The 12,061-nt window shown below is 34.9% G+C and overlaps 1 protein-coding gene across 3 annotated transcripts in view; it reads right to left on the reverse strand.

The window, feature by feature from the left end:
- Window positions 1-6,722, reverse strand: part of tp63 (tumor protein p63) — a 68,607-nt gene extending 61,885 nt beyond the window's left edge. For all 3 annotated transcript variants that reach the window (XM_056749810.1, XM_056749808.1, XM_056749811.1), the window contains exon 1: window positions 6,566-6,722. In XM_056749810.1, coding sequence (XP_056605788.1) covers window positions 6,566-6,607 — 42 coding nt within the window. In that variant the 5' untranslated portion in view covers window positions 6,608-6,722. The remainder of the gene's footprint in view (window positions 1-6,565) is intronic.
- Between the last annotated feature and the right edge of the window lie 5,339 nt (window positions 6,723-12,061).

Raw genomic sequence — 12,061 nt, forward strand, 5'->3', positions numbered from 1 at the left:
CACTGTTTTCCTGATGTATTGGGCCCATCATTACTGCTTGCAGCTATACCTCTTCTTATACTTCTCCCTTTTGAATTGGAATTTTGAGGGTATAAACATTTTCGAAAAACTCACAAAACTTAACACACGCATCAGATGTGGCAAGAAATTACGTCTAATAGGGGTTTCAAGATTGGGTGTGGCAAAATAGCTCGATAGCGCCACCTACAAAAGTTAAAAGAAGTGCCCCTTATGCTACGTTTCACATGCATGTACAAAATTTGGTAGGCTTGTGAATCACCACAATACCTATAAAGTCTTATGTGGCGAATCTCTACTTTGAGTTTATTTGGTCAGTCCCAAATAAAGAACTTTGTGATGATAAATAGTAAAGTTCCAGACTTTTTGCTTAGGGTTGTCTTTGTGGCATCGTTGCAATGGTTGCCGTTTCACCACGAAACAATAAGTTCCTGTAGCTCAGTGGTTAGAGCATGTCGCTAAGAATGCCAAGGTTGTGTCTTCGATCCCAGGGGTATAGTGTATAGTGTAATGCAATGTCAGTCGCTTTGGATAAAAGCGTCTGCCAAATGCATAAACACACATAACATACATTATTTTAACTTAGGTATACAATGTCCGATCAGCCTTGTTCACATATTTAATTAGAACCCTAGCCTGAAAACACCTGCCACACTAACCTATTGCCCAAGACTGGTTGCCCGCTGGAGCTAAGCAGAGTTGAGCCTAGTCATTACCTGGATGGGAGACCTCCTGGGAAAACTAGGTTGCTGCTGGAGATGGGGTTAGTGAGGCCAGCATGAGGTGTTCACCCTGTGGTCTGTGTAGGTCCTAATTCCCCAGTATACTGGTGGGGACATTGAACTGTCAAAAAGCACCATACTTCTGATGAGATGTAAAATTGAGGTCCTTACTCTCTGTGGTCATTAAAATCCCAGAATGTCCTTAAAAAAAAAGAGTGGGGGAGAAATGCTGGCATCTTGGACAAATTTCCCCAATTGCCTCTATCCATCATCATGGCCTCCTAGTCATCCCCATGTACTGATTGGCTTCTTCACTCCTCCTCTCCGCCAATAAGCTGGTGTGTGGTGGGCATTCTGGAACAATATGGCTGTCACATCATCCAGGTGGATGCTGTACGTTGGTGGTGGTTAAGGAGATTCCCCTTCCTTGTAAAGTGCTTTGAGAACCCAGAAAAGCGCTATATAAATGTAGCAATTTATCCATATAGCTATACTGAGTTACAGTTATAGTGTGATCTGTAGGCAACAGGAAATGGCATGTATTACACTGTAAATAAATATTCAAAAAATTTTAACCAGATCAACATCATACTTGGGCAGCTTAGATCTTAGACATTTGCAACGCTACATTGAAAAGATCCTGACTCTTCATTGAAGGGCGTGACATTGGCGGCCTCAAAGTTGAATATTATTAATACTCTTGTGAAGGAGAGAAGCACAAACTCAAGAAATTTTTTGTTGTTGTTTCAAAAAAAAATTTTGTTTTGTTGAGGATATTATATTTACTCAACACTAGCCAGCAGCGCTAGCTAGATTCCTAATTCCTATATTTACATACACCTTCATAATGCAGATTTTACTATCTTTTTAGAATAAAACAGTATTTTATAATACTAAATTCTTAATTACAACAATTAACATTATTACGTTATTTCAGCCACTCCTTATTCTAGAAAGTAATTTTACCTCTCCCACCTTCTGTGGATAAAATAAGTATATAAAACAATTATAACCCCCTTTTATGCTTACCTTGAACAAGAAACAAATGTCCTAAAATATAAAATAAGTTCCATAAATACATGTAAATGTAACTTTTTTATATATGTCAACGATTTATTACAAAACTAATTTCACATACATTTTTTGTGTTGCTTAAAAATGTATTGCTTTAAAGAATGTTCTGCAGATAGAATCTTAAAATTATAATCAAAAAGTGTTTTTTCAGAATATATGGTTCCATCTGGTTTTGATCTGTTCCAAAAATCCCCATTTACAAATTTCAGAGGATTTTGATATTGTACATTTAGAATACATTTATGGACTCTGTCTTTTTCATGTATGAAAGAGATTTGTTCCTCATATAATTTTTGCTATATAAGATGCAAAAACTTTGAAGCTCATATCTCAAAACTACTCAGAACGCAGATAGAACCTTATAATTACATGGAGACAACTTATATATTATTATAGAAAAGTTCTGGTTCTTGTATCTAAATGGCTGACAGCCATACAATATTTCTGGTTCTTGAATCTGAGTGGCTGAGAGCCATTCAATATTCCACCAGTATTATCACGGAAACCCCTTTACTGTTTGTATCACTTCCCCACTAAACTAACTATTAAGCTATGAAGCTAAATAAAACTCTTACATTTTGCATACATAATGCCAACTGTTCACTGTTCCTAAAGTTACTTTGCTACCGTGGTACTGGTGCAAGGACCCGATCATCAGTGCTTTAAACTTTGACTCCAACTGAGTTCTAATGTGGTTGAGTGCAAGTAGAACGGACACTCCCCTACACCTCCATAGTGAGATCTGATGCACAGGTTGAATTGTTTGGCCTGACTGTCTTTAAAAGATTCTATTATGTCCTTATTGGTCCATAGTAAACATGTGTTTGAGGAGCTCTGTTCAAGCTGCAGGGCACAGCTCTAGTGTTTAGAACCTCTTTGAGTGTATATATGTGTCTGCACTTACAATATGCTTCCATAGTCCTACCTCCCTGATCTATTGTTCCCTCTGACAGGTGCTTAAAAGTCTGAGACTCAATGTTTCCAGGAGGCTAAGCAGACTTGTGGCAAACACACACGTGCACACATTTGGTTTTCGTGTTTATGGGGAATGTTTTCATACTGTGCAAAATATATATTCTATGCCCTAAAACTGACCATCACAGAAAACCTAACCATCACTTATAAAACTGTCTAAATCATTTCTCACGGGGACCAAAAAATCACAGATTCATAAATTACTGATATCACCATCATTGTGGAAACATTTGGTGTCCTTACTGTATGGTATACCAGTACCACGCACACACACACGCATGTATGCATTCACGCACGCACGCACGCATGCTAATCACAAAAGGCACCCTCCCTGGCTATATGCCTTACGGCTATAACAAGTCCTTCATCTCATACGACCACATTGGTCGTTTTCAACCTTCCCCAAATACGACCCAGTGGAGCGTTTCCTAAGATAGCGCCTCTACCTGCAGCAAGCAAAGCTTTTGTCTACCGTCATTATAAAATGATATAGGATGAACTGTATTTTCTTGAAGAGTTACACCATTAACGCTTTTTAACAAGCAAGTTAACCCATTTATTTATTGTACAACATAAAACACAGCAAATAAAACAATCACAATTGTTTTTTAAAACGTAAAAATATTCAAAGTGTACAGAGGTCAAACGATCGGTATTATGAGAAAAAGACACTGAAATGAGCACCTTCTGCAGTAAATCTTCACGTTTTAAAATTACCGCTAGACAAAGTGACAGGTCATTTGTGATTCTGAGAAATCATTGGTTCTCGTGTATCTTGTGACCGATTGCATCATTACGTCTGCATTGAATGATAAGTCTTATTGGCTCTTGATTGCGACATTACGTCAGTCTGAAAGAGCTCTGCCTAAACGCGTCGATACATAAAAATAAAAAAAATCTTCGTGTAAACTTATTTCTCCCTTCAATTCAGAAGGGTTGCAACCCAATTTGTTTTGGAATAAACTGTTTGTTTGTCAATTTATGTTGAAGAGCCTTGTGTGCTCGAAACGTCACGAGCCATGCGATAGTCTTTTAAATAATAAAGTATTTTTATATTTTTGGAGCTCTGCTGTGTTGTCACTTTTTGGATTTACTCTATTGGTCAGGCACCCTTTTGAGATTGATGTGCATGTTTTTGTCCTCTCTTTGTCAATTTATGCAATAAACACATGTGACATGTGGTTCAGTAGTATTTAGGTTAGGGATTGGGTTAGGGGTTAATATCGTGAAAACTATAAATAATGATGAGATTATTGATACTATAACAAATACGAAGAATTAAATCCATATTTTTTTTTAATTAAATAAAAGTGTGTTATTTTTTTATTTAAAAAAATGTTTTTTTTACATGTTTCTTTAAAGATAAGTATGAATTATTCCAATTTATGGATTACTTGATTATTTCTAGGGACCCAGGCTGTTATATAATGTAGAGACACAAAACCATGGCACCTTATTTATCAATCTCGTCTATATAAATGGAAATTAATGAAAAGGTGACTGACGGAGTGTGGCGGGAATGTGCTGAATGCAGAATGTTCTTTATTTTCTCAAATGACAATAATATTCATATCTCTCTTTGCCTTCATTGGAGCAGGGCAATGGGTGTCGTGGGAATTAAGCTTTTGCCTTCCTTTGTTATTAATGCATCCTCACCCGTTATTTCTAAAGACCACTAGCCTCATCAACATAGCAAAGTCATGAGGGCTACATATTTAATTGATGACAAATTTAAAAGATATGATACATATGCTCTGAAAAAAATCCTAACATTCTAATTTTAACAATATCTGAGAAATCTGAACCTCCCTTGAGAGAATCAAAAATAGTTTATAATTAATTGGAAAGAGTAAAGCAGATTTTCCAAAACACTACCTATGTTTTTTGAACAATTCTATTGACCACAATAGTTGAATAGCAAAATTAGGGCTCTAGACTGAACACTGCTGACAGGAGTTAGTATTGCCAACTCGCTTCGTAGTCGGGGGGATGGTAGCCATTCCTAGGTGTGTCCCAGTGACCTCGCCAGACTGTTACTTGGGCTGGGTGTTGAAAACATCTGTGAGGTCTTGATGAGTGACCACAGGGGTAGAACACATTAAGGTCTAATTCAGGGAGGGTGGAGAGGTGTGAACGCTTCACACTTTATATCCAGTAGGATGGGCAGAGTTGATGATTGTATTTGTATTCACCTCCTTTAAAACAATTCCCAGACTTCTTAGAATCACTTTGATTTAGACATTTTTAAAGTTAACTTTCTTGTATAGTTAATTACAACTAGGTAATTTAACAGTTTATCTTAAAACATTTCTGTCATTTCTGCAGTAAACAAAAAAAAAACTCAAATTATTTTGTTCATGTCTCATTTTACAACACAAAACATGCTTTATTACCGACAACCCATAGAATGAGACCGTTTATAAGCAATCATCAAAACTGTGTGGGTGATGGATTGATTAGCTTTCTAAAATACAAGGAGAATTTTTACCAACATGTAAAACTGCCAACTGCGCAAAAAGTGTTGTGCTGAAAAATAGCTCTAAAGGCTCACACTGAACTACAAACTGCAAGGAAGGAATGGGGGTGGGTGGCTTTTAAAAACAAACAATCCAGCTTGTCTTGTTTACTCAAAGAAAAACACTTTTAAGTGAGCTTAAGGTAGATTTTATTGAAATCTTTGAGGGATGACTGAAAAGGTATCTGGCAAAATATAATTGTAGTTGTGCAAAAACTTTTTTTCTAAGAAATAAAATCAAATTGTATTTTGGGAAATAAGTTACTCTTCATATATAAATATTACAGAACAGACCTACAGACCTATTCGAAATTAGAACAATATGAAAATAAGCGTTGTAACTTTGAAGATTAATTTAATGTTCTTCTGCTATAATATATTTACAAGAATTTACGCACTACGCTGAAGAAAAAATCATTCTCAACAAAAAACAACGTCTAAAACATATAAGCACATTTCATTTTGCCATTCAATTAAAAAAATCTACTTTTTTAGTTGTTCAATTTTTATCTTCACAGCTCTTTTTTCAACCAAAAGACACTTCAGTAATTTATACTTCTAAGATAGTATTGAGAGCAATTTTTTTGCATTTGGTTTTTGTACCAGACTTAAAAACTTAATTTGTATTTATTTTGAAAATAACATAATTATATTTGTTATAAAGATTAATTAAATTTTCTTCTACTTTATGGATATATTTAATACATGTCATTAAATTGTTATTCTAGGCCGTAAGCTGAAGAAAAAATAACTTCAACACATATGAACGGTCAATACTCAAACAGTACAATATTTAAGCATATATTCAAATAAGCAGTCATATTAATACTAGGAAAAGTAGACTCTGTTGGCCATTACTTAGAGCAAACTAAATCACAGCCTATAGTTTAAGGCAAACAAAAATATCAGTCTTGCAGCTACAGACAAATAATTTATTTGCCTCAACCCAACAGCAGTACATTGCAGACAAGACAGCAACTAACCAAACCAATGTACAATATTAGCAATTCATAGATTTTTTTCTGTAGCCGATGCACATCATTCTGAACACTGATTTTTCACACACAAACTCTAAGATTACCTTCCAAAAATTACCCCTTTTTCTCTAAAGACAGTGACATTGATTTGATATATTCAAATTTGGAAGAGCATTTGCAGAACTTTTCACTTTTGCATGCTACAAATGTTTCCCTGAGAACCCCAAATGTTGTATCGGACCAACTTATTCTTCAGATTTGCAGTGGTAGCACAAGGGCCTTACCTCACTGTACGATGTGGGAGGATTGCTCTCCAGGTACAACATATTGGCGCTGAGATTGAGCAGTGCAGCCGCTGTTTGCTCCACAGGCTCCAGGATTCTTACACCTTGTTTTTCTTCTTTTATGCCCAAAAAGTGTGATGTGGGCTACAAAGGTGAACGGGACAGGCTTAAAGTCTCTATAGAAATTCAATGGGAATTCCATATATACCAGGAACGGAGAGGGAGGGCCTGAGAAATTACCTGCCCAATACCTGAGTCTCATACCACACCCTACTTTTAGGAAGGTGTTGCCGGTCTTTTGGCTTTTCCTTTAAGATTTATCCCTAAGGAGTTGTAAAGTGTGCTTCAGACTAAGGCACTGTAAAATTAATGCATTTATTTACTATATTTATTTCAGCTTTTTATTTGTCAATAGAGCAGTTTTGTATTCAATTTACAAAAAAATATGGATGAATAAATCACACAAATCATTGAAAGAACGCTGATTTACCTAAACAAGTTTGATTATTACTGACATTACTGATAATTGATGATTGTTAAAATGTTTAGTTAAGGGCTGAATACATTTTAGAAAATATATTTTAAATATTAAACTGACTTTCAACTTTAAAATTGTTTTATAATGATTAACATAAAATTTATGAAACCATTTTAATTGTATTTTTGAATAATTTCAAATCCAGGGGGGAAAAGTAAATAAAATGAATAATGCTATGTTATATACATGTTATATATATAACTATAAATATCCAAGACCACAGACACACAATTATCTGTAGCTTTGGAATAATTCCTCTTTATAGTTCTGCAATGTCTCTGCACAAATGTTCTTTTGTAGTAAGATCTTTAGCCCCTGTTTGCATAAGAATGAGCCCCTCCCCAGCACCCAAAGAGCCTCTAGCATGAGGGCCTCTAGCAACAAGGACTACAGTTGACAACTTGTATCTAACTGATAACTGGTTAGATAACTGGTGTAGATTTGTTTTGAATACACTAATGTTTCAGATAAGGTAAAACCAGCCCAATCTTTAAAACATGCCATTTATTTGTTAGCATTAAATTACTTTTATAAAAAACATAGCCAACAATCTACAGCAGGGGTTAAAATCTCTAGAAATGGAATCACAGTGGGCTACTGCTTTTATTTAATTAACTTTTAAATTAATTATATTTGTGAATTAGGGGTATTTTATACCCTAATGTAAAATCATGTAAAGGGTAACTGATAAATATCTAAAAAAAATCTTATGTATAAAAAATATAAGAAATTCTAGCAGCAAGTCCTAGAGCTTTTCACTTTATACCTCAAGATTAGTGATGTTTTAATGAGATTTGTTTTTCTCCATTTATATCCTCCAGAATATTTGTGTGGCTTTTCATTTCATATGGCCCTGTGTGCTTTCTGTTAGCTTTATTAATCAGATCACAACATATTTTTATTGCATCATCAAAGAAAGTGACTGTCATCAGTCATAATTGGGGGATATTCCAAGTATAGCATAGTCAGAAGAAATAAGCTCCTAAAAAGATTTGTTTCAAGGAGGCGTCAACTTTCAAGACCATATCAAAATATTTCAAAAATATTTCAAAATTAAATCTATTTACTTTTAGCACAGGATAAAAAGTATTGCCATGGCCTTTCTCTCTACTTAATAGTTCTACAACTACTTCTGAGGTGGACATATACACATGTTTAATTCATATTGCTATTCAAATGGCTAAATTAGGCTTTTAAAAAATAACTAAAATTGCAATTTCTGCAAGAAGGTGGTGAACCTGACTGACACTGTCCGGTGGTTCAGACAAAGGATGCTGCACTTAGATCTGTATGGATACTTAAAGGACTGTTTTGGTTTAGAACTCCAGGATTAGTGAGGTATCATATGTCAGGTGGTTAGTGTTTTAGACGACACCTGTTGTGAGATCTAATGTGCCCTGGATTACCCCCTTTACAGAAGAGTATTTAGCAATACAGGTGAACATGCATTATTAGCAGTATTGTTTTCTGGAACCAATGTTTCAAGTAGGAGGAAACTATATTGTACACAACTTTAGTCCACTTGTTCACACAATATTTTTAAATATCTAACTTTGCTGTTGTCTGCAATAATAATCTTTAAATAAAGTTAAGTAAAAAAACATTGGATTGTCCTTAAATCATACAACATACATAGAAATTTTAATAATGTTAATGTACTTATTGTGAATTGCAACCAAATGCTCACTGCCCCTTCCTTTCAAAGCACTATGGATGCTGCATGGCTGAGATGTCGTCACGTTTTCGCTTCTTTGCCAAAGAAGATAACGTATTTGTGAAATGTGTTCTGAAGAGCAGTTTGTCTATTTAGGGCTACTTTAGAAACAACAAGGAAAATTCCATGCAAGATGACCTGTGGTGTCTGTAGATAGAAATCGCTCATTCTAGGGTAATAACATAATGCTTCATTATGTAAGGTTTTTATACTCTGAAGACATACATTAGCTATAAATATTATATTGCACTTCTGTCAATAGATTCTCTAATAAAATACACACATCAGTTGAGAGTAAAACCTTATTTCTGGAGGACAAAGTTTTTTTTGGAGAGTCAGAGAGTTAAATAAAGGGGAAGAAAATGAGAAAAAACTCAGATGGATTACTCTGTATTTTGGCAGTGCCGTTTCATTTAGCTTGAAGCAAACTGGTGGGGTGAAAACTTAGCAGTGATTTACAAGTTTTATTTTAACTGTGGAGTTAAATCTAAATTTGAGTTGAAGAAAGTGCTGCACGAACTGATGATCTGAATTGGAAACATATCATTTTACAAAACACTATGGGGTGGTTTCCCGGACAGGGATTGTCTTAAACCAGGTCTAGGCCTTGGTCAAATTAGAATATTAAAGTAGTTTTTTAAAACATACTTCACAAACAATGACTGTGAGCATCTTTAGACAAAATAATCACACTGATATATTAACACCTCTAATACTTAAGCTGGTCTGCGACTAGTCTTAAATTGCCCCAATAACTACCAAGCACTTTCGAAAAAACTAAATGTGAAGCTTTCAGGATAAAACATGAGACACACAACAGATCCACACTAGATGTAAGACAACACACCTTAACGACGTGTTCCTGCCTAATGTTGAGTCAGGCTCTACTTGAAAAGAACACTACAAATGACTAATCATGGGCTAGAACAAAACGAAGTCCAAACAAAACATTGCCTCACCACCTTGAATGTATTCAAACAAACTTCTGAAACTAATACATGCTAAATGTATAGAACAATTTCCAGCAGATGACTGCACTAGAAAATAATTACTTATAAGCCAAGAAAACTGGACAACATTAAAATCCATCTTAATCTTCACAGTTGTCATTATTTCCAGAAAGATACATAATCATTATGCTTTCAGGTAATTTAGGTCAAACAGTAAGAACTCCAACACAATAAAGGCATAACAAAAATAACCCAAATATTAAAAATAATTATCTTCCATGGGTATGTCACATCTGCATTCATACTAGCTTTGACTTCACCACTTTTAGCTGTGAAACTGCTCTAACATGTTATTATTTTAATTACATTAATACTTTTTATTTGCGGTTGATGTTAGGACACAAACATTATATCTCTCCTTGATACCTGACTTGGTATTTCTTACATCCTTTTCTTTTCACATTCCACATAACCAAGCTGAAAAACCACAATCAAAAACTGAAGGTTTTCCTGTGCTTTTTAGAAAAGTTTCACGTACACACGACAGCGTTATCAAATTGATCTGCATTTAAACGTATCAGGGAAAATGAATAAAAAAGCTGTATTATGCCAGGCCAGTGGATTGCGATGTTATACTGTAAAGAAACACTACATGCCTGTGCACATACGCATACCCTGTTTTAAACTAAAAGTGCTTTTAATACACTTTGTCGGTGTGTGTGTTTATAGTTTGTTTATTTGAATACTATGTCTCCACTGGTCGTAGTGGTGCAGTAAATCTACTTTTTGTTGGAGAATTGATGATAAGTATGTCACGCGGCACAAATTTATGGCATGGACGCTTTATCGTTTTGGGAATAACCATGCATTCCTGCAATAATTTTTTAAGTTTACACGGAGACGATAATGCCGTTTTTAGTCATGTAAATAAACAGCCAAATCAAATAAAATGTTTTCAGTTTTTAGTTGAAAACGGTCTCATATAAACAGCCTCTTGGTTGGTCAGAACAGCAGGTGCTAAATTGTTGCTTTAATGCAATTTTTCAATAAAAAAACTAAAATTCAGATTAAAGCGTTGAAAATATTTAACCCAAGTAATGCAGCATCAGTGTGTTTTGTCATCCTTTGTCTAGGGTTAGAGTATAAAATCACACTCTTAGGCATGTAAAGGCTTTTAAGCCACTTAAGTGTGCTTTGAAACCGCTGCTTTGACGTGTTCATTGTAGATAAACAGCTTCTAGCTGTGGGACACAACAAAATGCAATAGCGGTCCAGTCTGGTATATAGAGTCACGGGCTAATGGCTGCATAATTGAATCTCTGTCAGAATATGTTAGACTGCACACCATTATTAAGTTCTCTTTATTGTGAATTCTTCTATATTTAATTTAAAATTTAGCATTAAAGAGTGTACAGTGTTTGAAAACTTAAATACATTTCTGCATACTTCCTACCTGTTAGACATGATTTCTGTCAGTTATACTATTGAATGGCTATAAGTAATGGTACAATAAATAAATAATTATCAATTTTATAGAGACATCAGTTGCAGTAATAATATCAGAATGTTGGCTTTCATTCATAATATGATTCTGTTAAAGAAATCTGTTGTTTCCACATTAAATTGGAGATTAAATGTGAATTTACTGGAATGTAAATGTATATTTAAGCACATTAATGTAATTTGTGATTAATCAGATAATTTCTTTATCGATTGACATCACTAGAAAATACACCTTCCCAAGAAAAAAATTCACATCAAAAAATTAAAAAGTAGTGATACAAATACTGAAAACTATAATGGCACCTAACACCACACATATAGTCCAGTGAATAATAAAGATACAGCTCTTCCTTCCTACAGTGTGCTTTTTTAACATATTATTTAGAATACAGTTGTTATAAGGAATGGGCAACTGGACCTACCATTTTCTATCATTAAAATGATCTATTCTGATTTTAATGAGGATCATAGCATAGTGATTGGCAGGTTGCCATTGTTATTAGCTTTCTGATCAACAAAAATAATAGCTGGCAAGGGACGGCATGTTAGCGTGCCATGCAGTGCACCACGCCCGATCTTTACTGTGAAGATGATGGGGGTGGGTGGTGTAGTAAGTGTAGGGGGTATTAATCACCAGATCAAGAGAAAAGATAATCCCTCAGGCCAGAGAGACACTGCTTTACTCAGTATTTCTCCTTTTTTCTTCTTTACAGCTGGACAACTGCATTCCTTTGTTGGGAGGGGAGGCACCACCTGACCTAATTCTCCTGCATGCCCAAAAGACAATCTAC

This window comes from Triplophysa dalaica, chromosome 6, assembly GCF_015846415.1.
Source record: "Triplophysa dalaica isolate WHDGS20190420 chromosome 6, ASM1584641v1, whole genome shotgun sequence".
In the NCBI taxonomy this organism is placed as follows: Eukaryota; Metazoa; Chordata; class Actinopteri; order Cypriniformes; family Nemacheilidae; genus Triplophysa; species Triplophysa dalaica.